The sequence below is a fragment of the Gobio gobio genome (genome assembly GCF_949357685.1).
Source record: "Gobio gobio genome assembly, chromosome: 16".
Lineage (NCBI taxonomy): Eukaryota > Metazoa > Chordata > Actinopteri > Cypriniformes > Gobionidae > Gobio > Gobio gobio.
The window spans coordinates 11002879-11030802 of NC_137109.1; the positions used below are offsets into that span (position 1 = coordinate 11002879).

At 35.9% G+C, this 27924-nt stretch overlaps 1 protein-coding gene across 4 annotated transcripts; it reads right to left on the minus strand.

The window, feature by feature from the left end:
* Positions 1–1123: 1123 nt before the first annotated feature.
* Positions 1124–27459, minus strand: fbxw11a (F-box and WD repeat domain containing 11a). 4 transcript variants are annotated; one of them, XM_079839469.1, is made up of 14 exons: positions 27367–27459; positions 22242–22346; positions 20749–20817; positions 18994–19213; positions 16124–16310; positions 13947–14037; positions 13676–13813; positions 9970–10088; positions 5825–6074; positions 5632–5750; positions 5190–5300; positions 4995–5073; positions 3037–3201; positions 1124–2056 (listed from the first exon to the last, which is right to left on the minus strand). In XM_079839469.1, exons 1-13 carry the CDS (start codon positions 27403–27405, stop codon positions 3040–3042), a joined length of 1689 nt encoding a protein of 562 aa, XP_079695595.1. In that variant the 5' UTR covers positions 27406–27459; the 3' UTR covers positions 1124–2056; positions 3037–3039. The 4 variants fall into 4 exon arrangements, with proteins under 4 accessions (XP_079695595.1, XP_079695596.1, XP_079695597.1 ...); XM_079839470.1 differs by lacking the exon at positions 22242–22346 and having other exon boundaries at positions 27367–27455; XM_079839471.1 differs by lacking the exon at positions 22242–22346 and having other exon boundaries at positions 27333–27435.
* Positions 27460–27924: the final 465 nt, after the last annotated feature.

A 27924-nucleotide genomic window follows, 5' to 3' on the forward strand; every position in this document is an offset into this window, starting at 1 on the left:
AAAAAAAGTGTACAAATGTTAAATAAAATAAACAAAAAAATAATAAAATGCATAAAATATCAGATATAATAAAATAAATGTAAATAATGCAAATAATTGGTCAAAGGTCAAATCGATTGTTATTGATAATCAATTGGGATTTTCCTGAAGCTTGCACTGTTAAATTAAAGGCCTGAGGTCAAAAATACAAGAGTGTGTTTCTGGTTTAGAGTATTATTTTATTTTTCAGTTTTTCTGTGTGCAAAAAAAGTATAAAAATGTTAAATAAATAAACAAAAAATAATAAAATGCATAAAATATCAGATATAATAAAATAAATGTAAATAATAAAAATACACAGTACTATGAGAGAAAAAAACAACGCAATAATGTAACTTAATAGAAACTACATATTCTCTGGAAAATATTTTAAGACTTTTATAATTTACTTTTTTTTCCCTTCACAGTATAAATTGAGTCTTTCAAAAATAAATTACATAAATGCCTTTTGAATTTTAGGAAATTTTAGGTTATATGCACAAAAATCATAAAATTTGGGGGTCTGTGGCATCTAAATGATTGAAAACCACTGCTCGGTGTATCATCCGTTATTATCACTCACTAAAATTACAACCATAAATAAAATAAAAAATAAAATAAATCGTACTTCAGCTACATTTCTCATTTTTGTTTAAAGTTGAAGCACTAAAAAAACCCTAATAAAAAATACTAAAACTTTAAAATTAAAACAAAGTATAAAAATAAAATACAAATAGGATATCATTGATACTAAATTAACACTAGCATACTCAAAAACTTGGCCAACCCGTTGTACAACTTCATGCACGAGCTGAGTTATATTGAAAGTAAACTGCAGTATTCAATGTGATCGTTTCCTTACCTGACTTCTTATTCAGGCAGAGTTAACAGCTTAATTAACTTGAACTAACCTGCTTCTCTTCACACCTTTGCTCGGCCATGACAGTAGTTGATCTGAAAGAGAATATCTGACCGTAGACGAAAACGCAATTGCATTCGAATGCAATTTTGGACCACAATCAAGTGAAATCCAGCTCATAAACATTTGTGCTCTTGTGTGGAGTTTCAGGCCTTAGACACACACACACACGACCAATACATCAACCATGGTCAAGTACTTTATTCACAATATTTTATCTTAAAAAAACTCTTTTTTTAATATACAACACAATCTGGCAAGACAATTGTGTTTACAACTAGATTCAGCCCTCGATGAGCAAGCAGGCAGAGAGAAAAAGAAACCAGACATTGAGTGACATACAATGCCTAGCAGAACCAGACTGAAGAGATGAGGAGGCAAATTAAATAGAAAAACAAAATCATAAAAAAACGAAAGACAAAAGGGAAAGAGGCATCGGGCAGACAGTCATGCATGCTGAGTCTGACGGTTCTGCGCTCCACACCGCCGTCCTGAAAAACACGCGTATCCCTGGTCCTGAAGAGCGGGTGGGCGGAAAAGGCAGCAGACATCCTTAACCATCGCCACACTCTTTTCTTTTATTTCTGCGAGAGATTTGCTACTGTCCGAGTCTCTTTCTCTCGCACAGCAGATCGTAAAGTCTTTCCTGGATCATTCACTCCTTTTTCATTTACCGGTCCATCATCCATACGTCACTCCCAGAATCCCAGCTTCTCCATAACAGAGTGATCCTTGTGTGATATGAGCTGTTAGTAGTGTAGAGCTTTTGATTATGAGATCGTTGATTTTCGGGTTATTTGAGCAGCAATGATAGTACAGATACGTTTTGAAGCGTTCAACATCTGTGTGTGTGTGTGATTGTGCTTCTTTTTCCCCACTAGATAAAGCAAAACAGTCCTGAAACCCAATGGTCCAAGTGTTTTGAATCTTTAGTGCAACATGTGTCTGTGTGTTTGGCAAAGCATGGGTCTGTGTAGGTTTGTATTTGTTTGTGTGTTAAAGTTTATAGCCAGACAGAGAAGAGGAGGCGGATCCCTATGCATCATTCTGTGATGGACACGGCCAACAACCAATCAGCTCTCAGCTCTCCCAGGACACACTGGCACATAGAAGAGGCACCTGAAAGGGACAGACAGATAGACGGAGTCATAAATTGATAGAATGAATAATAAATTGAAACGATAATAACCACTACAATACATACAAATATTTCATTGTTTTAACATAATGACTATAATCAACAATGATGAAACAATGAACACTAAATAGCATCATAGACAAAGAGAATTTAAATAAATAAACGTACAAAAGAATGAAAAATGAATTGCTCATATTGCTTGTTCATATTGTGCTATAGTAACTAGCACAATATGAACAAGTGGAAAATCTATTTTAATATTTAAAATTGTATTGTTTTAACATAATAAATAAAATGACTATAATAAAACAATAACATGAAAGAACTAAATAAAATCATAGAAAAAAGACAAAAATCTAACTGCAACTATAACCAGCACAATATGAACGAACATACATACATATATATACATATGTGTGTGTGTGTGTGTGTGTGTGTGTGTGTGTGTATATATATATACACATACATACATATATACACACATATATATATATATATATATATATATATATATATATATATATATATATATATATATTGTATGCATGTATGCATGTATGCATGTATGCATGTATGCATGTATGTATGTATGTATGTATGTATGTATGTATGTATGTATGTATGTATGTATGTATGTATGTATGTATATATATATATATATATATATATATATATATATATATATATATATACATACATACATATACATACATATACATACATATACATACATACATATATATGCATATATATACATATATATACTATATAATTATATTAATATAATATAATATAATATAAAAAATACAATGCCTATAATAAAAATGATGAAAACCAAACAGAATCATAGACGAAAAAAATTATGAAATCCGTTTGGTCTGGTTATCCCCTCTGAAGAACCAGAATACATAATGGAATAAAAAGCTGGTGAATTGTTGAAGACTCTGGGCTGCGCGTGTACCTGCTATCTGGAGACGTATGTATATGTCCGTGAGGGCGATCGCCCATCTGACTGTCCATTGGTGGAGACATTCAGGAAGTCCCAAATAAGGATTGTGTCGTCATGGGAACTGCTAATAATCTGGAACTCATCAAACTGCAGTCGGAACACACGCCCAGAATGCTCCTGCGAGAGGTTGCCATGAAAACACACATTTAAAAGAACACAAAAACATACAGTACGCACACGCAAATACACTCCAGAGGTTTGTCAGAAACGGTGAGTCCGGTGTTGGGGAGTAAGCGCAGCAACGCTGTTGAAATAATCACTTAGTTAACCTATATGGTTAAATATATGGAGTTAAATATATGGAAATATATGGAAAACAGAATTCACAATTTTCAAATGAGGTGTCATCTTGGGTTGGGGAAGTTACTTTGAAGCTAGTTTGCCAAGCTATCAGCTACTAGAAGTACTAGTTTTAAAAGCACAGGGACTGATTCTTTTTTAAACCGTTCTTTGAAACAAACTGAGTCACTAAAAGAATCTGATTCTTAGCTATACTATATAATAATGTAGACAGGAATCCTATACCTTCAGTGAAATCCGTTTGTTTCAAAGTTTGTTAACTAGTTTATATAGGAATCCTATTCTTTCGGTTTGAATGTTTGAAAAAGAATCGATTCACCAATTCATTTGAGTCCTCCCTATGTTCCCACAAGTCCCTGTGGTTTAACTACAAGTATTTCTAGAAGCCTGCAGTTTCACAAACCAGCTTCAAAGTAGCACTGGGTGACAGTTCATTTGAGAATAACGAATTCTGTTTTACATTTATGTCCATATAAGATTAACTAAATGATCATTTCAAACAGTCTGAGGTAATTGGCAGTGTAATAAACCTGCAGTGACCTCTTGTGGCTGTTTGCTTCATCATATGTGAAACTGACTTGCATTTCAACGAAACATGTATCAATAGGAATATGGCAAACCTATGGAAGCTTGTTTCAGCCACTGAATAAAAAATAAAAAAGGTAACTGCGACTTTTTCTCTCACAATTCTGACTTTTTTTTCTCACAATTGGGAGTTCACATCTAGCAATTCTGACGTTTTTTCACAATTGCAAGAAAAAAGTCAGAATTGTGAGATATAAACTTGCTATTGTGAGGAAAAAAGATATAAAGTCCGAATTGTGATATAAAGTCCGAATTGTGTGATATAAACTCACTATTGTGAGGAAAAAAGATATAAAGTTAGAATTGTGTGATATAAAGTCCGAATTGTGAGATGTAAAATCAGAATTGTGTGATATAAAGTCTGAATTGTGAGATATAAAGTCAGAATTGTGATGTAAAGTCAGAATTGTGAGATGTAAAGTCAGAATTGTGTGATAAAAGTCAGAATTGTGAGATATAAAGTCAGAATTGTGTGATATAAAGTCAGAATTGTGTGATGTAAAGTCAGAATTGTGAGATATAAAGTCAGAATTGTGTGATATAAAGTCAGAATTGTGTGATAAAAGTCAGAATTGTGAGATATAAAGTCAGAATTGTGTGATATAAAGTCAGAATTGTGTGATAAAAGTCAGAATTGTGAGATATAAAGTCAGAATTGTGTGATATAAACTCACTATTGTGAGGGAAAAAGTCAGAATTGCGAGAAAAAAATCTGAATTATGAGAAAAATGAAAAAATTGCAAGGAAAAAGTCAAAATTGTGAGTTATAAAGTCAGAATTGTGAGAAATAAACTTTCGATTGCGAAAAAGTTAGAATTCTGAGAAAAAAAGTAAGAATTGCAAGATATAAACTCGCAACTTTGAGGAAAAAAGTCAGAATTGTGAGGAAAAAATTTCGCAATTATCTTTTAAATTGTTTCGTGGCGGAAACAAGCTTCCATACAAACCAGATAGAGAAATTTTACAAAACATAAATTCAACTATTTATAAATATGATAATGGAATTATTTTATTCACACACACACCACGAGTGTGCGCAGACATAATGTGCTGGCAGGGGCCCGAGGATCCAGAGCTGCCTGTAAATCCCAAACTTTAATTTTCCTGCAGAGGAACAGAGAGAATGTGCGGGTGAGTTATGGGTGCTCGATATTAACCAGGCTGACAGATGAACGGCCTGTCAGAAACAGATGGTGCTGTGACTGAGTGCGTGTATTCACCCATCATACGCTCCGCTCACGATCCTCTTGTTGTCGAATCTGATGCAGCGCACGAGCTCCTCATGACCCTCCAGCACACGCAGACAAGCACCACACTCGATGTCCCACAGTCTGAAAACACACACACACACACGTCTACTCTTAATCCGGATACATTACAAAATCTTTTTCTATACGTTTAGTCCTTCCATACACATTGAGATGGCATTTTTCCTGCGAAAGTGGATACATTTAATAATGCTGTTGTACTGTGGACTGACGTATTCGAAAACAATGACATGTTTAGTGTCATTAGGATGCATTAGGTTGCTAATTGGGTTAGGTTGGGTTAGGTAAATTAGGTTGAAAATCTTTATTGCAAACACACAATAAAGACAAAATACAGTTTAACTGCAAATCATACAGTAAACTTCCAGAGAGACACATTCACACACTGTCTCACCTGATGGTGTTGTCCGAGGACCCGCTGACCACGAGTCTGTCTCTGTACTGAAGGCAGGCGATGCCACGCTTGTGACCGTTAAGTGTCCGTACGAACTCACATGTGCTTGTGCTCCAAACCTGCAGACACACAGTCTCTTTTATCTACATCTGCCAATCACCCACCACTAAAGCCCCACTGACCACTGGCTCACTTTTATGGTTCTGTCTCCAGACGCAGACACGATGTATTTGTCGTCAAAGTCCACCACGTTAACGGCAGCGCGGTGACCCACGAGCACGCGCCGCAGACTGATGTCGGTGGCGGACGCCATGTCCCACACGGCGATGGAGCGATCTTTCGAACACGTCACCATGAGGCCGTTACAGAAGCGCAGGTGCAGAACCGCCTCATTATGATGGATCAGAGTGTTGAGAACCTCACCAGAACCAACGTCCCACACCCTGACAGAGACAGAGAAAATATCACAGATTAATACACGTTATGAAAGGAATGTGAGCTTGTGCACTAGGGGTGTCGAAATTAATTGTTTCTTCAATGCATCGCGATGCAGGCGATTCGGTATCGGTTCAGTAATAGACCATAACCGATTATAACGTATCGATTCTTTTCTGACATCATTTGTCACGTACGTGCTTTGTTGTGGTAGCATACAATGCCAGAGGGAGGCGAGACGCGAGTGCGAGTAATTACAAATGCTCCAACTACTTTAAAAGCAGACATCTGAGCTAGGGATCGACCGATATGGATTTTTTTTGGTGCCGATGCCGATACCGAGTTTTTTTCATCAGCCTTAGCCGATGACCGATACGGGCTGCCGATTTTCTTGAGCCGATATTTGGAGCCGATACTGCTTTTGCTCCCTCAATTTACAACAAAAAAAATGACACAATGATCATGATGATAATTTAAAATGTACAATTTAAAAAGGAACATTTATTGAACTAAAAAAAACTATATTTAACAAATAGTAAAAACAGGTGAGGTAGAACAAGAAAAAAAAAAAAGAGAATAAATTCTGAAAATAAATATTTAAGCATAAATAAAATAATTACACTATTGCACACAGTATCAACAAGCAACCAGCATAATAAAGTGCACACTGACTGTACTATACTTCATTTTATAACTATTTACAACCTAGTCATTTAATGGTTACACTCTAAAAAATGCTGGGTTAAAAATAACCCAAGTTGGGTTGAATATGGACTAACCCAGCAATTGGGTTGTTTTGACCCAGCGGTTGGGTTAAATGTTTGCTTAAAACAACCCAATTGATGGGTTAATACAACCCAATTGATGGGTTAGTCCATTTTCAACCCAACTTGGGTTATTTTTAACCCAGCATTTTTTAGAGTATAGGTGCACTTAACTTAATCTCTTGTAGAGCAACACCAGCGGTAATTCAGGAAAAAATCTCCCAATGCTCCACGTGAAACTTCAGTCTTTCTACCTTTTACCATCGTGTCAATTCTCAATTGATTTTGATTAATATGCGCGAGGGAGGGAGAGCAAGACAGTTTGAAGACGGTGAGAGCTGCCCTGTGGACGCCTGTCTGTAAGTAATGCAGGGAAAAAAATATCGGCGAACACAGCGGCCAATGCCGATACACATAAAAACCGCAAATATCGGCCCGATATATCGACCGGCCAATATATCGGTCTAACACTAATCTGAGCACATTTCGGCTTTTATGAACAACCTGGTAAGCATGACCTGGAGAACACACGCTGTGTGTAAATCAAATCTATCTGATTTATCAAAACGATTTCATTTACACTTGGGCACATAAATGTATCTCCGCAAAATGGATATAAATCCGATCTTCAATTCCCGCACTATATACATTTTTTATCATTGTTGGGATGAGTAAAATTTACATATGTTGTTTCAACAACCAGATTAGGGTTGCCACTAACGACTGTTTTTACATCGATTAATCTATTGACTAATTTATCGATGAATCAATGAATCTATCGTCTAATTTATCACAATAATTTTCAACAGTTTTACTTAAAAACATTTAATATGACTTGCAACGTTGGCCTTCAGTAGTGCATGGCCTTCAATGCATTGTGATGCATCGTGATATCGAATTTAACTGAATGGATGGCATGATAATCGTAATCGAACCGAACTGTGAGACCAATGTAGGTTCACACCCTTGCTGTGCACAGCTGAGACTACTGGTTATTAGAACTAAGCTACAAAATAGCATAGCTACAAACATGTGTATTGATTAAAGAAATTTCAGTTTTTTTGTGTTTATAATACAATAAATGACATTACATGTGGACAATTTCTCACTTATCTACAGTACTGTTTAGGATTTTTTTTTATGTTTTTTGAAAAGAAGTCTCTTCTGCTCACCGAGGCTGCATTTATTTGATCAAAAATATAGTAAAAACAGTAATATTGTGAAATATTATCATTTAAAATAGTAATAATTAAAAAATGTGCTTTAAACAAAACAAGCTGAAGGAATAACAGATTCCTTCACTATTTTACAACAGGTTTGAAAGTAGTAAATATCTCCTGTAATAACTGCTATGCTCTTTTGGCATAGCTGTTGTTAAAACAAACTGGACCATAAATGACATGCGAACGACCTCACCAGCAGCTGAAACATCCTGCTCGGGGCTGAACGCTGCCAGCTGATGTGTTAATGCTCTTTAAACACGATCACATTACAAAGCCGTTTCCTTCTCCAGGTGTTAAACGTCCGGCCGTTTGCGCTTGCACTCGGAGTGACGTAAACCTGATTTATGCAGCTGTGGAGCTTGTTCCCCGAAACTCTCACAGGTGAGAGAGAAACACACACATACTTGCGCTGGAAAAGGTGACAGAGCTCCGGACGGAGCTTTAAACAGTTGCTAGGGAAGTGAGGTCACTGTTTTTATGGAGATTCTTCAGCCGGAGGGAAGCAGTGTGCGTGAAACATTTGACTCATTTTCTAATATAGCACTGTACTGAAATTCTTCCCTATGGATTCACATACTTTTAGAATAAAGAATTTTCTAGCCATTCAGGATTACACTTACATAGAGCAATTTCTGGCTAAAGAACTATTTTAGATCTGAACACAGACGTGTGTTTAGCATTTATAATAAAGTATTTCAAATTAAATTTGGGAAATTTCTCATTGACAGTTTTTATTTTTTACATACTTTTGAAATAAGTGCTTTCTGCTCACCAAGGCTGCATTTATTTGATCAAAAACAAAATAAAAACAGGAATATTGTGAAAAATTACAATTTAAAAGAACCATTTTCTATGTGAATATACTGTAAAAGGTAACTGTGATCAAAGCTGAATTTCAGGCTTCAGTCACATGATCCTTCAGAAACCATTCTAATATGCTGATTTGCTACTCAATAAACATTTGTTGGTAATACTTTACAATAACAGGTAATAAATGCAGTAGACATATTGTTCATTGTTAGTTCATCTTAACTAATGCAAAAAAGTAAAAAAAAAAAAAACATTTATTTGAAATAGAACATTATTTGTAACATTATAAAAATCTCCACTGTCACTTTAGATACATTTAATGCATATTTGATGAAAGTATTAATTTCTTTTAAAATTAAAGATATTGCACTGCCTAGTTGATATTTATTCATATCATTCATAATACTGAAATATGTTCATAATCTGTAAATGTTTATTATGACTAAACCTAATTGCGCCTTTTATACATTTTAATTCTTAAATTTGTATTAATATGTTTCTTGTTTTATATGAATGCTTGCACTGGAAGCTTCAGTACCAAGAACAATTCCTTGTGTGTGCAAGCACACTTGGCAATTAAGCTTTTTTTGATTCTGATAAAAAAAAATATATATATTGTATTGACCCCAAAACAAATGAACGGTGATGTATATGGATAGCCTGGCTCCGCCCTCGTACGCAATTCCGCTCATTTTTCATTTTCCTTCAGGACTCCGTCTGGGATTGTGGTATATTCTCTGGTTTTCTCCGGTCAAATTTTAACCGGTCAAATCAGCGAACAGAGGGAGTGGCTGAGAACGAGAGACGTTGATGTCGTGCGCTAGTTTGAGATTACATACGTCACGACCAAACCTTAGCGATTGCTTATGGCATATTCAGAGTGGCACTGGGCAGATCCAATAGTTTTAAACTTCAACAGAGTACCCGGCTTCAAGGAAGTTAACTCTCTTTGCAAATAAAATGTAAAGTGTATTTTTGAAGAGTGTGTGTGTGTGTGTGTGTGTGTGTGTGTGTGTGTGTGTGTGTGTGTGTGTGTGTGTGTGTGTGTGTGTGTGTGTGTGTGTGTGTGTGTGTGTGTGTGTGTGTGTGTGTGTGTGTGTGTGTACCTGACAGTAGAATCAGAGGAGCCCGTCACTATGACTCTTTCGTCATACTGCAGACACAGAACTGAACCAGTGTGACCCGTCAGAACCTTCAGACACTCCAGAGACTGTTTGTCCCAGATCTGAGAGAGAATGAAGTTATGTCACAAATTATGAACTATACACTTATACTACTCAACTGTGTGTGAATATTGTTATTTTGTCATTCAACACTGGAGTCTGATAGCCCCTCCCCCTCCATTATGTAATAGAATGCAACAGTGCCCGCACACTTTTTCAGCGTTGTTGGTTCCAGAAGTATATTTTCCATTCATTTTTTTTTCATCTTAAAGAAAATACTTTGTTAAAGCGTTATAAGCCATGAACCAAACCAAACAGCTACGAGGTGAATCATGACATTACAAACTTTGATTTGAAGCAAAAAAAGTATTTGAAAATCAGACAAAAATACAAAAGGTACAAATAGGGCTGGACGATATGACCTAAAATCAAAACATCGATTATTTGAACACTTTACGTTGATTTACATTTATTGAACATTATTTTGTTTAGTTTTTTGGCCTCATAGTTCACTATTTAAGGTGGGATATTTCTTTTTTAAATAAATTAGCACTGTGAGAGTAGTTATTTGAATGCATTAATGAAAAAGAGATTGCGTGTGTGAATTAGTCATACCGTCTCTTTATTAATTGTGAAGCTGTGCGTTGTATGTAGTTACTTCAAAAGTAGAAAAATATATGCTATAACTTTAGAGTTTCTAAGCTTCTTTATTGATAAATCACAGGACAGCGCACGATCTTCACATGATGTGAGAGCTACTGTCTGTATGAGTGTTCGAGTGTCACAATGCATCAGCGCGGTAGCTCAATATAATGATACATATCCGGTGGTCTAAAAGTGCTTTAAATGTCCAAACTGGCAAGCCTTAAAACGGGAAAGACGTTTAGGAAAGACGCAAGTGAAAGTGATCTGGCTTCAGGGCTTGCGCATTGTCAGAGACACGACGCGGCTCAGCTCAGCTCTCTGTGTCACAGAAAGATGCGAGAATATTACGCAGATCCGGCGTTCGGACACATGACCCAGAAGGGATTTGTTTACAAGCAGAGGAAGACGCGCGTGTCTAAGCTGTTGAATTCTACATTGATCGTGCTTTAGGTCTCGGCGTAGTTCTCAAAATGGGGCTTAAGTGTGCATTTCATGGATTCCCGAACGCCGGCGCTACGTCATATTCTCGCGCATGCGTCGTGGAGGCACACACGGAAGACAAGAACAAGTTGGATAAAGGTGTTATTTTGATTTTTTTTTTCGCACAAAAACTATTGTCGTCGCATCGTAAAATTATTGTAGAGCCACTGTGGTGAGATGGACTTTGTAACGACGTTTTAAGTGCCTTTTATGGGTCTTGGGAGCGTAAATGTACTGAATGCCAATGGAGGCCTATCTGAAGCCTTTCTCAGCCATCAGCTTTCAACAAAAATATCTTAATTTGTGTTCCGAATATGGTCTTACGGGTGTCGAACGACATGAGGGTGAGTAATTAATGACAGAATTTTCATTTTTGGGTGAACTAACCCTTTAAACATCATGTATAATGATACTATTCATCATAAAATGTATACAGAGTAGGCCTAATTAGGAAAAGTTGTTTACTATAGTAGTTGAGTATGATTTACTTATTGATTTGTGTCAATAGTAAACGGAAATGCACTTGTATTTATCTGCAAAAGGTTCACATACAGGAGCTTTCAGCATAGTGTTAATGTATAACTAGCAGTGTTGGGAATAACGGCGTTATAGATAAACGCCGTTACTAACGGAATTACTTTTTTCAGTAACGAGTAATCAAACGAATTACTGTTTCTTCCGTTACAACGCCGTTAGCGTTACTGAGGAAAAAAATGCGGCGTTACTATAATTGAGCTCATTGAAGCGGTTTTCATCCGAACAGGCTCTGTCAGTCGGACCTGCAACGAGTGTGTGTGTGTGTGTGTGTGTGTGTGTGTGCGCGCCAGCCATGCGTGTTGGGGGTTGGGTTGGGTGGTACACATAACTGATGATGATTGGTGGGTGGGAGACAAGGTTGAGGTTGATAGGTTGAGTTCACACACACACCTATGACGCACACGCATATGCACAGTCCAACGACTTCAAAAAAAGGTAGCTTTCGCAAACTGAAAATATAAACGCTACTTTTCCCTCGTTGAGGTGAAAGGTAAGAAATGTTTATGTAACGTGCAACTTATGCCCAGGAAGAAAGAGTCTATCCACGTCGGTGGCAAGTAATTCTATTTCTAATCTAATGAAGCCTCACGTCATCACAGCCACAATATTAGTGGCTAAAAACCCAGGTGATAACGTGAGCTCCACTACCAGAGGAGTAGTAAAGAAGTACTGATACTATTTACACAATATTTAAACTATAGTAGGTCTACTGATAATATTTACAATAATATATTGAATTTGATAGGTGTCTCTCACATTGTCCCACAGCAACATTACAATAGTGTACATTAATGTGCAATGTTTTATAATAATAATTTATTCTATTTAGTGTCCAATTCATTCATTTAACATATTTAATATTGGGGGCATCCAAGTTATTTGACATATTTGAACATTTGAAGAAAAAAAAAAAGTAACACAGTAGTTACTTTCCCTGGTAATTAGTTACTTTTATAATGATGTAACTCAGTTACTATTTGTAAGAAGTAACTAGTAACTATAACTAATTACTTTTTTAAAGTAACGTGCCCAACACTGATAACTAGTCGTCTATTTTGAAGATACATGTGTATAAACAACGACTAAAGCTGCCAGAAGTTTTTGCCCAAACTTCAAAGACACATTTAAATGATTAAAGCTAGAGGCATATCTTAACTTTAATGTTACTTTAATCATGCAAACGACCTATATACAGCATGTTATTATGCATACGTGTTTGGGACAGAGGGGAACCAGGTCGCATTAACAGGAGATATATGCAGCCCATAATAAATAAAAGCACGAGACGTACTGGGGTCGGAGAAGAACACCAGAAAATGTGACCGTCTGTTGCAATACACACGCCACGGTTCTTCTGCCATTATTGAAGCTGCCATTATTCTAGATCTTCTGTTCTATTCTAGAACGTAAATAATGTGCCGTCGACGCATTTCACGCACGTCAACGTATTTTCGTAGTCGACGTCATCGATATAGATATATATATATATATATAAGCGAGACCGACTAAATTACATTAATTTGCGGTGCTTCATGTGAGTGGGTGGCACTTATGAGATCTTCTGATGGGTTTTGCTTGTTTTGACTCTGATTGGTGGAATTTTCTAGCTTTTCACCACAAATTCTGCTATTAAACCCGATTATTGAAATCATGTGAGCTAACCGCTTCAACAAAAGCAAATACATGCAATAGTTAGCGTTAAAAATCAACTTTCATATGGAGAGAGTTTTTCTACTTCTGTTGTAAGCTGTGACAGTTGAGCGCATGAAGTGTCCAACATTTCAGTTCTTTTTTCGGTTAAATAAGTGCATCATCTGGGTATTTGAAGTGCACTTTTGGGGGGGGGGGGGGGGGGGGGTTAGAGCGAACACACTAATCAGACTATACTACAAAGCAGTAGAGAATAGTGCATAAGTACAGAAATTGGGATGCCCCAATGTGACGACGATAACAACAGACAGATAGAAAGACATGTCAAGACAAGTACTTTAATGGAGTTGTCTCGTAGGCCGCTGATGATCTTGTCATCGTCGTACTGGAGGCAATAAACACCTTTGCTGTTCTCTGACCGGCACTGAATCCGCTGAAGATTGTGACGCCCACAACGCCAGTTCGCCTCAATAGTCTACAAACAGAATGAGAAAATGGGAGACCGGATGAATGAATGAATAAGGCTGGGTGGATGGATGGATGAGATCATAATTTGATGTACGGATGGATAAACTAACCACTGAATAAATGAGTGTAAGGATGCTCACCTCAATGTCCTGTATAATTTTGGGATAGAGTGAATGGTAGTATGAATTGGGTGGGACCTCATTTGTTCGGTTCTTAAATAAATATTTCTCCCTGGAAACAAAAAACAAGAAAACCACCAATCAGACACAAGCAAAGTAGAAAACCATTTTAACAACCCAAATGATACTGAACTGGTTATGATGATTCATCAAGACCGTTTGCATGTCACGATCATGATTCCATCCACGTTCATTTGAAGCTTAATATTCTCAGCACATATTTTACACACAAACGTAAAATACTAACAGCAAACATAAAATACTTGACAATCTTCACATGCATTTCTGGGTTTATCAGCACTAATTATGATTCACATCGATGCACGGATGTCATATTTCTACAGGAAGTGATCAAATTTGTACCACTACAGTCAACAAAAATGAGTTTTTAAAGCCAATGACAAAAGGTTCAATTATTGATGCACACCTGAGGTGCTATGGTGGGTGGGTGTGCATTCATTTTCAATAATTCAATGAATTACTATATTTATTATCTATACCACATTTACCACATAGGGTAAAAATAAAACAATTAAAAACATTTTCTTAACTTGAAATAAAATAAACATTAACTGAAACAAAATTAAATATAAAAACTTAAACTTACTTTATTTCAGCTAGTTGCCAAGTTGGTTGAGTTTAAGTTGAAGTACTAAAATTAAAAAAATAAAAATAAAATGTACTATACCATTCACAGTTCGTTTCTATGGGTGATCACAGGTCTGAGATAAGCTCTGTTTTGTTCCCCATGGATCAGTCTTGGGCCCTTTACACTTTAATAATTATATTGTCACCACTTGGTCATTTGTTGAGATCACTTGTCCTCCATTGTCACATTTTTACGCAGATTTATTTACACTAAATAATCTGGAGAAAAGTTTTATCTCTGGTTGTATTTCTGAGATTAAAAACATGTATGAGTAATAATTACTCGTGTCTGAACAGTGGTAAAACTGAGGTTATGCTCATTGGTTCACTTTCTTTTGATAATGGTTTCATTATCAAATTTCCAAAGCTGGTTCACTGACTGTTGATGGATCAGTTTTGGAGACTCAAAGTAAATCGAGGAACCTAGGAGTTATTTTTGATGCTAATCTTTCATTTGATTCTTTTGTTCAGAGTACAGTTAAAACATCTTTTTTCACCTCAGAAATATAGCAAGATTGCATCCTATGCTAAAATTTTCTGTAGCTGAAAAGCTGATACATTCCTTTGTCATCTCTCGGATAGATTAATGTAATATAATGTAATGCCCTTTTAGTTGGTGTTTCTAAATCCACACTAAACAAACTGTAATATGTACAAAACTCGGCCTCCAGGATCTTGACTGGGTCCAGGATATGCAATCATATTACTTAGTTTTGGAGTCCTTACACTGGCGAGTTGATTTTAAAATTATGAAGCTGACATATAAAGCATTGCAATGACTTGTCTCCATATTATTTGTCTGAATTGTCTTATACCCCAAATCGTAGATTGTGCTCTTCACGATCCAACTTGTTGGTTGCTGCTCAAACACGCTTAAGATCTGTGTGTGACAGGGCTTTCTCTTCATATGCTCCTGCCCTTTGGAATTCTCTGCCTCTTGAACTATTGAACAGAATTCTATGAGCTCAGACCGATGACATTTTAAAGCTCGACTTAAAGGGATAGTTCACCCGAAAATTGTAATTCTGTCATTAATTCCTCACCCTCATGTTGTTCCAAACCCGTAAGACCTTCGTCTCATATTCGGAACACAAATTAAGATATTTTTGATGAAATCCGAGAGCTCTCTGACCCCTCTCTTTTTTGGGTGAACTAACCCTTTAAGACACGTTTGTTTATGTTAATTTTATTACTTGAGCTATGTATTGCTTATTTTGTGTACAGTGCTTTGAGAAGCTGCTTTTAAAAAGCGCTTTATAAAATAAAGTTTATTATTAATATTATCATTAGTATATATAATGTCATATAATTGTGTTGCTGAACCCAACCCCTAAATAAAAATAAATAATTAAATAAAAACAATGTAATAATAATTTCAATGTACTTGTCTTGTACAATGACAATAAAGAGTTTAAGTAAAGATTGCACAGTTTTACATGCGTGCGTTCAAGCGTAACAATGTGAATGGGCGTCTCCATGTGTGAATTTACCACTGATGCCGCTCTGACAGGCCTTTCCACAACGGGTCTGTGCGCACCATCCTCTCGATGAGCTTCTTCCAGAGCATCCCGTCTGATATGACCCGCTGCCATTCTCGACAGACCAGCTCAGCTGAGCACAGAGAACGAGCGTCTAGAAACGACAGGATGTTCTCCGCTATGTGATCCAGACCCTGAGCTAGAAACAGAGAGAGTCACAGTCATGCAGAGCAGGGATCCTTCACGGAGGAAGAGCTTCCTCAAAATTGCAAGTTTCAAACTGGCGTCATAAGTCAACATGATAGTCTTTTTCACGGAATGATACAGTTGCATAGAGACAGAGCGACATGCATCATAATCTGAAAACCACGGCCACCGGGGGCACACAATCAAACTGTCTCCATTGACTTTGTATTGCGTGAAGTGGCCTCCATGTCATTTCTGACTTATAAACTTAAAAGCTGCTATGGGACAAGGTGTACAACAAACAAGCTAAAAAAACACCCATAACCAAAAACCCAGAAGTTTTTATAGGCTGTCGACCCAAAAAAAGAAGAGCGTTTAAGGACACAAAAGTGGATACAGGCAATTGATATAGAGCACGACATGTTATATTACACTGAGGACTAACACCTACTAGAGGGGAACGTAATCAGCGACAGGAAATATAATATATAAAGCTGACATTTGGATATTTGACTTAACATTGAAAATGTTTACTGCAAACGTAGGCATACTGAGTGTCAGGATCCCAAAAATTACCCATTCTTCCTGCTGATGCTTCACATCTTATTGCCTGTATCCACCTTTGTCTCCTTAAATGCTCGTTTTTTTGGGTCGACAGCTTATAAAAACGTACTTCTTGTTTGCTGTACACCTTGTCACATATTAGCAGCTTTTAGACATTGTTCTGTTTTTTTGTTATAAGTCAGAAATGACAAGGAGGCCGCTTCACGCAATACAAAGTCAATGGAGAGCGTTGGATTGTTTCTCCCAACCCCCCCAAGCCCCCCCCCCCCCCCAGTGGACAGTGGCCCTCCAGGACCGACTTTGGACACCCCTGCTATAGGTCATAGGTTTTCATATACCTTGCAGAACTTGCAAAATGTTTAAAATAAATAAAGAAGGATTATAAAATGTTTTGTTTTTTGTTAATTACTGCCCTGATTAAGCTATTAAAGAGCACCTATTATGGCATTTAAAATGTTCCAAATATTGTTTTAGAAGTCCCCAACAACAGTTTTGCATGCATGCAATGACAAAAAAGACTTTAGTTTTCTTATAATATGCATTTATTTTTACCTGTTTTGACAGCGATTCTCAAATGATTCCTTTAGTGATTCACTTTTCAAAACCCCGCCTTTACGTGACGCTAATCTGAGGTGATTGGTCCGATGACCAGATATTTTCGGAAACGGAACGCCCATCAAAGTCTTATAGTGACAGTAATTTGTTAATATGTGTCAGGAGTTATGAATATGAAAACCGCGTCGGTACCGTTTGATTGTAATATGAGCCTCAGCTGATCTCATTCATAAAAAAACTCCTCTATTCTCCTCACGAAGACTCGCGACAAATCAACATCCCTCAGGGCTTTTAGTTCAAAAGTGTTCAGATGAGGAGACATATTGATAGATTCTCATATGTCTGTGTCAAATTTCTAAACAGAGGAGTATTTTTTATTCAATACCTCAAAATGCGCAGATGTCTCTTATGTGTTGTTTTCAATTCATACTGGCAGCCGGAGGGCGCTCTGTGCACATGTAGTCCATATATGGTACAGACAGACGAAGAAGAACCATGTGCCATAATAGAAGTCCATAATAAAAGCTTCCCGAGATCGCGAAACATGCAAATAGAGACATTTGAAGACTAATAAACACTCAATCGCGACGATGTATGGTTTGTCTTCAAGCCACTTAGTCTTCAAATGCTCATCCTTGGGCAGATGAAAAAAGTTTGCTTTTGAGTGGCACTTCAGAACACAGGGTCTCGTCGCCATGATGTTTTCTAGTTTTCACTGGCGTCTTGGAGCGCAATAAGTGGGCGTATCGTATTCAAATAACTTGACAAGTTGACGTCATCTAGTCAGAGAAAAAGCTTCGGTCTTCTAACGATTCTTAAAAGTGACTCAGAGTCGACTCTTACTTTTGAAAGAAAATAACTATATATACGGTGCACGGTGTCATATTGCAAAACTTTGCAGGATGTTTTTGTTCACTTAGATCTATGTTACACACTACATGAAAGGTAAATTATAAAATTCCATGATAGGTGGTCTTTAAATATTTTGTAGATTTTTTGTTGTTGTTGTTGATCCCTCTTATTTAAAAACTAAATTTAATATTATTTTCTTCTTGTTTTGTTTATGTGGTTGCAGCTATGTTTTGTTTATATCTATGCTTTATTACTCTAAATATTGTATTCGTGCTAAAAAACAAATAACAATAAAACAATCCATGGGAAAAAATACATAGGAATTAACATTTTGCAGATTCTGCAAGGTGCATGTAAACTTATGATCACAACTTTATATTATGACAGTAAAATAATCCTTATTTATATTCTTATTACTTTATTACTGGCCACAAAGTCAATGTCTGTAGAACCATTTTTACGTCAGTGTTTGATTAAACTACCACTTTTATTGCACGTCCTTTATTATTATAAAGCATAAAAAGATTTGCCCACCCCTAAACATCACATAAAAAACAAGCAAACAAACAAGCTGCAGTACATGTTATCAGATGTCTGTGTAAGTGATGTAAGTGGGCGGTTCTGGCTGCATGCCAGTCACATTTCTGACTCTGCTAATGCATGTGTTGGAGTAGGAGGATTTGTTACAGCCAATGTTTGAGGTGCGTGTGCATGCGTTTAGTTACCTGGCAACGCGGTGATGAAGTCTCTCTGTAACATGGGTTTAAGGTAGGAGTTTATATGGCCGTGCTGGTAATGACACATGCGTGCGATCAGATGCTCCACAAACTCCACCTGATCAGATTCTGACCACTGATCAAACAGCTGGATGCACAGATCTTTCTCCTTCTCGTAGTTCCCCTGAGACGGCCTCTTCCTCGAACCCGTCACTGAACCGTTCCCTAACTGGACAACAAGAGAGCGACTGAGTGAAAGTGAGAACACAAACGTGACAAAACTTCACTTCTCTTTATTTGCATATGTGGCTTCGGCCCAATTTGGATGGCAATTGTTTTTTTTTTCATGGGGACGTCTGTAAAATAAATATGCATGGCCCAGTGATAAAACAATGATCATACACTCAGATGAGGATTTATTCACGGTGGAGGAGTGCGTTTTGTCACCCACAAACCCAGAAATACACTTCTCATGTGGTCAGCAGTGTTATATTAGTATATAATAGTTTTTAATAATATTATGAATTAGCTTTTATTTTTATATTTTCAGTTTTCATTTTAATCTAAGTAAACATTTTAGTAATTTTGTTGTGTGCTTTGGACATTTTTAATAGTTTTCTTTTAATATTACCATTTACATTTAATTTATTTTAAAGTCACTTTTTATTTCTAAATTCTAAAAAATAAAATAAAAATATTTTATTTTATCATATAATTGGTATTTCCAGTTGCTAAAATTTAATGAAAATGAGAAATTTAGCAACTAACTAAATCGCAACTCATGTAATATTTATATTTTACTTTATTTCAGATTTAATTCAATTAAGAAACATGCTTTGCTGGTTTTAATTTTAGTTAGTGATAATAACTCTGGTGGTCGGTCATATGTTCATCATTTATTTATATATCCCATATGATAAATGTCATTTTAAAATCTGGAAATGAGCAGAAATAAGTTAATTCAACCTCTTATTTACATAAGATAAAACATTTGACCCGATAAAATAATTAGTCGTGCAACCCCTAATTTATATAAATGTATATAATACATATTTTATAAATGCCATAATAATGGCTCATTTCAAAAATGTATGTGTATGTGATTTTTCACATTTTGTTCTTAACAGTGCCCACTAACTGTAGTGGCATAGTGATGTAATATTATTCTCATAAACATTTCCAGCATTTCAGAAATAAAAGTCTATTTTTAAAACACATGCACATTACCGTAAAGCCCAACAGTTACTGTACTTTGCTTTTCAATTGATCCCTTCTTATAAACTCGGTCAGCAATTCAATTACCACAAGATCTTGGTGTCTGTCACAAAAAACGGCAAGTAAAGTTTCAGTTTTATTTTGAGGTTTTATCAGTTTTCATTTTTTTGTTGTTTTAGTATTATTGTTGTTTTTTTATATTTCTATATCATTTTTTAATAAGTTTTAATTATTTAGTTTTAGTTATTTTAGTACTTAAAATTTTCGCTTTTTTAAAATTAGTTTAGGTTTTATATTAACCATTAAAAAAATGTATGGTTTTAGTTTTGGTTTATGATAATAACCCTGCTTTTTATGTGTTGAGGAAGAAAAACACAGAAATTCTGGATTAAAACAGCAAAAAAAATCACAGATTACTCCCTGTAAATGTTGAAAATCTTCATGAGAAACAATTACTGTCCGAATAGGGCTATTGAGGTGATCAAAGATGATGTCACTTATGCTATGATATCTGAATTGGGTCACTGATTAAATTTTTTATCAAGTAACCTTGAACACTGTTGTCTTCTTCGGCGAGATGTCATCCGTGTTATTCTGTGACTCCATCACTGTCATGTTCTAGAGAGAGACACACAGACGAGAGAGAGAGACCGGTGTTAAATGCGTGTCTGACTGAATGCTGGGTAGAGCATTCAGAATGCTGCATTCTGGGTAAAACATTCTTATAAAGAAAAGAATATGAGGAAGAGGAGGAGCTTGAGGGCGAGTAGGAGGAGCTTCATTTAAGCCTGAACTATTGCTTTAATTGGATCGATCGGCTCATTGCTTAGTTCTGTGTTTAAACACACAGTGAGTCCTTGTCACACAAACGGGTTTGAAAACAAACAAGTACATGCATGTGTACCCTTGATAAAGTAAACACAAAGATGAAACTTGGCGTAAATACACGTCTCACTAACAGACATGCTTAAACATGCACCGTGGACACTTAAATCACACATACAAAGAAAATATCAATATCTTCACTAATATTCACATTTCTTTATGTTTGAAGTATCAATTGCGTTTATATCAGTTGGTGTTTCGGTCAGTTCCCCTCAGGTTCACACAGATGTAGAGAATCGCATTAGGTGTGTTCGACTTGAAGCGGCGCTGCGCAGGCCGAAAGGTATTTGACATGTAAAGTACCACGAGAGAGATTGGAGAGCAGACGGCTCCGTATACTTTCAAATCGCTCTTGCGGTGTATCTGTCACACACTGATTGGTCTGCGCAGCGCAAGTCAAACACACCTAGTATCATCATGATCCAATAACCTCAAACAAACACAATGCCTACTGTCTACTCTATTTTGACACTATGAGCCAATTTAATTTGAATAAACTTTTAGCCAATGTATGTGTGCGTATCTGATTTCTCAGGTATGAGATAGTGAGACAGAAGAAAACACAGACGGGCAAGCAGAAGGACAGAGAGAGAGAGACAGGTGAAAGCAGACAGACAGACTCTCTGCCTTTCCTGCGCAGGTAAACTGCACTTCCTTTTCAATTTTCTCACAAGATCCAGGCCAATTATACAGACTGAACATGACAGTACACATTTAAAGTCATTACACATCTCCATATTTCAGTCAACCACTCATCACATCTAGAGACAAGAAGCAAAGACACACAGACACATGATCAGTGCATGAGGGAGAGGAGAGGAGAGGAGAGGAGGAGGAGAGGGAGAGGGAGAGGGAGAGGGAGAGGGAGAGGGAGAGGGAGAGGGAGAGGGAGAGGGAGAGGGAGAGGGAGAGGGAGAGGGAGAGGGAGAGGGAGAGGGAGAGGAGAGGAGAGGAGAGGAGAGGAGAGGAGAGGAGAGGAGAGGAGAGGAGAGGAGAGGAGAGGAGAGGAGAGGAGAGGAGAGGAGAGGAGAGGAGAGGAGAGGAGAGGAGAGGAGAGGAGAGGAGAGGAGAGGAGAGGAGAGGAGAGGAGAGGAGAGGAGAGGAGAGGAGAGGAGAGGAGAGGAGAGGAGAGGAGCTACTGAAGAGAAGAGCAGAACCTGGTTGTGTGCGCGGGAGGAGGGGAGGCTCTGCAGGCATCTGAGAGCACACAGACTCTCTGCCACCGACGAACAACCCAGCCAGACAGAACGAGGCAAAGAACACTGTGTGAGAGAGAGAGAGAGAGAGAGAGAGAGAGAGAGAGAGAGAGAGAGAGAGAGAGAGGGGGGGATAGAGAGATAGAGAGAGAGAAAGAGAGTGAGAGAGCTCAGAGCGAGAGAGAGAGGGGAGAAGACAACACAGTAGAAGGGAAAAACAGAACGGGAATATGCCATAAGAGAGAGAAAGAGAGGCAAAACAGAGAGAGAAAAAGAAAGAAAGAGCAAACAAATAAAAACCAACAAAAGAAAGTCAGAACAAAAGAAACGGCAAACCAAGGAAATGAAAAAAACCCCCACAAAATTAAAGAATGAACGATGGAAGCGATAGATAAAAGACAGAAATAAAGAACAAATAAGCAAAGAAAGAAAGTAAGAGCATGCAAATAACGAAAGTGATGTGAGGGTCGAACAAGTGAAACAGCGTGAAAAAGAGAAAAGAGGAGAATCAGTGAGGAAAGTGAGGGGAAAAAAACAGTATTAGCGCAACAGTGAGCAACACACACCCACACACACACACACACACACACACACACTTGTACATAGAGCAACACACACCATCATGAGTAAGCGGAGCCGAGAAGAGGGAGTGGCCTCATAAGCTCCTCCCCTTCTGTGCTCAAAAATATGAACTAGCTTAGAGTATGGATACGTGAACACACACTTTACACACTCAAGACATTCATGCACTAGCGTGTGTCCTCGTGCATGACAGTCAATGAAATCTGAAGTCAAATGTAAAGATAATCTATTTTTATTGTTTTTATTTAAATTGATTTATTAATTATTAATACACTTTCAAAGTTCGAAATCATTAAAAAAAATTTTTGGAAAGAAGCCTCCAATGCTCACCATGATCATATTTGATAAAAACATTTTTATAATTTAATATAACCTTTCTATTTGAAAAGATTTTAAAATATATTTATACCGGTCATGATCCTTCAGAAATCATTTTAATATGCTGATTTTGACATTTAGAATAATTTATTTCTTATTAATAATTATTAATATCATGGCTGTCGGAACCATTGTACTATTTACGATCAATGATATTGGACCAACTCACTTTTATCGTCTCTAATTCAGCACGTCTGTTTACCTACCTCTAACCGATTTTTCACTTTTCTAATATTTTCTTCATTTTTATTGAAAATAAATGCCTTTCCGATCTGATATGTGATGGGAAAAGGGAGTAGAGTGAGTTTGGCAAATTCCCCCAAGTTGGCATGCCTGTAATGTAAGTATTAAAGATCTCTTGATAGGTTCAGGTTCTTAAACTTTTCTTTGAGTATCTTCGTTTTATAACCTATATGGTTCAATCCCAGAGATATGGAGATCCTAATGCGTCTCCATGTGCAAATTCTTTTAATTTTACCCATTTTCAATGGTCAAAAACTAAATGTGGGTCACTTTTCAAAAAGCTGATACTCATTGTACCTGAAGAACAAACAACACTGAAAATAGAAATGTATCTTGTTTCCCTCTATCAAAACAAGGGCAAGGGCATACAACTCGCCTCTCTGTAAATGTTTAGCCAGGGAGGCGAGGACCTCCGGTTGAGAAGACACAAAATGACCCATATATTAATAATTAATATTATTTAAAATTATAAATCACTGAGCTAATTAGATCAAACTGGTTATTTAAATTTGGCCATTTCACGTCTTGCCATCTCAGATCTTACTAGTTCACAGACAGAATAATAACCGTTCAGAGATCTGTATCCAAAACCTGTAATAAAAGAATAAACTCCAAATCCCATTCAAAACAAACCAGGCACTGTTTCTCCAGGCAGCTGGCCTGACAGAGAGGGTGTTGTTAAACTTAACCTAACATGACCCAAGATGAAGATCAGCATAATCATGACAGATCTAGAGAGACTGAGCTGGTTACACCCTCTTGTGCATCGTTTTATATAGATTCAACTGTGCAGTTGACTTATTAGGGGACATATGATACATGTAGAAACTGTTTAGTAACTAAATAATATAAACATTGCCAATTAGTCATTTAGTTGATGTTTTGTGCAAAATGCACAATGTCATAATCACATTAACATGTATACACTGTGTAACGCATGATGCACATATAGACCGTATGTACATGTCTAGAGAACAGATTATAATAGAAAAATATTGCACAAACTGTATATGACGGCATGGGACATATAAGTGGTATTAAAAACATATTAGAAAGTTTACATAATTAATCAAGAGCATATATGTTGTGTGGGGTATATGAAGCACAAAATATTTGGATTCACCATATAGATTGTGATAAGTTGATCACTTGGATTCACTTTGATTTCACTTGGTTTCACAACACTGTATTCAAGCAGCTCCTGTATGCATGAAGCACATATACGTGCGTAGACTGTGATTCAGTATACTGTATATAAACTGTGTAATGAAGCACATAGATTTTGATATATGAAAATCAATAAAGACTCAAAGTTATATATGAAGATCATGTAGACTGTGATATATGAAACACATATAGATCATTTAATATATGAAGCACATATATATTGTTAAATATATGAAGCACATGGATTGTTACATTTTTTAAGCACATATAGACCAATTAATGTATGTAACATGTTTAGATTGTTAAATACACGAAGCTTGTATAGACTATATGTTATATATGAAGCACATATAGATTGTTTAATATATGAAGCACATATAGATTGTTTAATACGTTAAGATCATATAGATTATGTGACATGAGGCACATATAGATTGTTGAATATATGAAGCACATATAGATTGTTTAATACGTTAAGATCATATAGATTATGTGACATGAGGCACATATAGATTGTTCAATATAGATTATGCGACATGAGGCACGTATAGATTGTTCATTATATGAAGCACATATAGATTGTTTTACGTTAAACTCATATAGATTATGTGACATGAGGCACATATAGATTGTTGAATATATGAAGCACATATAGATTGTTTAATACGTTAAGATCATATAGATTATGTGACATGAGGCACATATAGATTGTTCAATATATGAAGCACATATAGATTGTTTAATATATGAAGCACATATAGATTGTTTAATAGGTTGAGCTCATATAGATTATGTGACATGAGGCACAAATAGATTGTTCAATATATGAAGCACATATAGATTGTTTAATATATGAAGCACATATAGATTGTTTAATATGTTAAACTCATATAGATTATGTGATATGAGGCACATAGATTGTTTAATATATGAAGCACATATAGATTGTTTAATACGTTAAGCTCATATAGATTATGCGACATGAGGCACGTATAGATTGTTCATTATATGAAGCACATATAGATTGTTTTACGTTAAACTCATATAGATTACGTGACATGAAGCACATATAGATTGTTCAATATATGAAGCTCATATAGATCATTTAATGAAGCACATAGATTGTTTAATACATAAAGCTTGTATAGACTACTTGATATATGAAGCACATATACTGTTTATTATATGAAAATCATGTAGATGATGTGACATGAAGCATATGTAGAGTGTTTAATATATGATTTAATGTATGAAGCACATAGATTGTTTAATACATGAAGTTTGTATAGACTACACGTGATATATGAAGCACATATATTGTTTAATATATGAAGTTCCTATAGATTGATATAAAAAGCACATACAGATTGTATAATATATGATTTTAATGTATGAAGCACATATAGATTGTTTAATACACAAAGCTTGTATAGACTACATGTGATATATGAAGTACATATATTGTTTAATATATGAAGCTCCTATAGATTACATGATATATGAAGCACATATACATAGTTAATATGTGAGGGTCATATAGATTGCTTAATATATAAAGCTCATATAGACTGTGTGTTATTAAGAGCATATAGATATGAAGCACAAATATTTTTTAAATATAGATAGACTGTGTGTGAGATTAAGAGCATATAGATATGAAGAACATATTTTAAATATAGGCCTAGGTAGTATATATAGACTGTGTAATATATAAAGCTCATATAGACTGCGTGTTATTAAGAGCATATAGATATGAAGCACAAATATTTTTTTAAATATAGATAGACTGTGTGTGAGATTAAGAGCATATAGATATGAAGCACATATATGTTTTTAAATATAGGCCTAGGTAGCATATATAGACTGTTTAATATATAAAGTGCATATAGACTGTGGTACAGTAAGCTCATACAAACTATACATGATGTATGAACCTCATAGATTAGATGTTGTTTTATAGATGAAACGCATATAGATTGTTTAATATATGAAGAGCATACAAATTGTTTAAAATAAAAAGCGCACACAGATTGTATTGTTTAATATGAAGCACATATAGATTATTATGTGATATATGAAGCCCATTTCAATTGTTTACTATATAAAGGCCATTTAGACTGTGTGACATATGAAGCGCATATGGATTGTTCATTATATGAAGCTCAATTCAAGTCGCTATTATGTATAGCGTTTTATACAATGCATTTGGTTTCAAAGCAGGAAACAAAGCAGGAAACAATGATAACAGGAAAATTATTCATTAATGCAGAGCTTCTACAGACTATATATGAAAGCGCCTATAGATTGTTTAATATATAAAGATGAATTGTGTAATATATGAACCCCAAACAGAGTATGCATCTCATCAAGTGCATATGTATATGATATATGAAGCGCATAAAATGTGAAATATGACGCAGCGGTGCCGCAATGACGCTCCGATCCTCCAGCGAAACGCAAACGCTTCCTCGGCATTCATACGCGATATACTCGTCGAATCGAGAGCGGAAAGTGAGTTTAGTGACTAAACTAAAATAAATCATTATAGCGCAACATGATAACACTCGGATGTTTTATATCGATTCGGGCCGCTGCTGTGTTTTTGTCCTCCTCCCTCTCTAGCCCGCGTGATACTGCATTATAATAAAAACAAACACCCACACCAGCACGAGCATCACATACTCAGACAGTGTCTTATATGTCGGTCCTCACGTACCATCAGCTCCAGGGTTTTGTCCTCCATGTCCGGATCCATATTATTGTTGTTCTGGTTGAATCCAACCGTGAAAATGGAAACCCGTCCGTGAACCCGAGTGAAGAGAGGAACAACATACACATACAAAACATGGAGAATCAATGACAATAGAGCAGAATAAGAGTCCCGCCCCATGATCCAAAGAGCATTTGATTTAAATGCATTACAAAGCTAATTCATCCTTAGAAATTATAGAATATACTTCATACATACATACATACATACATACACACATGTATTTATTTATTTTTATTTTTTTAAATATATAATGTAATATATACCAAATTAGGAAGGCAAATTGAGAATTCTTCATACACAAATACATTTACAAATTTTGGTCACAACCGAATTAAGACTTTTGCTTTGCAAAAACAGTACATTTATTTTAATAATAATAATAATAATATATTAAAAGAAAGAAAAATATAATAAAAATAAAAAAATAAAAAAAAATATATATATATTTTATATAATAAGAATTTTTATATAATTAACTATATTTCAAATATATAATGTAAT

Bases quoted from the DNA above. Each gene is read 5' to 3' on its own strand.
- fbxw11a (XM_079839468.1), bottom strand. From the start codon at position 22,517: ATGGCATATTCCCGTTCTGTTTTTCCCTTCTACTGTGTTGTCTTCTCC. The intron at 19,214-20,748 runs GTTACTTGATAA...CTTGTTGTCCAG, and splicing joins AGAAGACAACAGTGTTCAAG to TTAGGGAACGGTTCAGTGAC. The intron at 3,202-4,994 runs GTGTGTGTGTGA...AACCTCTCGCAG, and splicing joins TATGTCTGCGCACACTCGTG to GAGCATTCTGGGCGTGTGTT.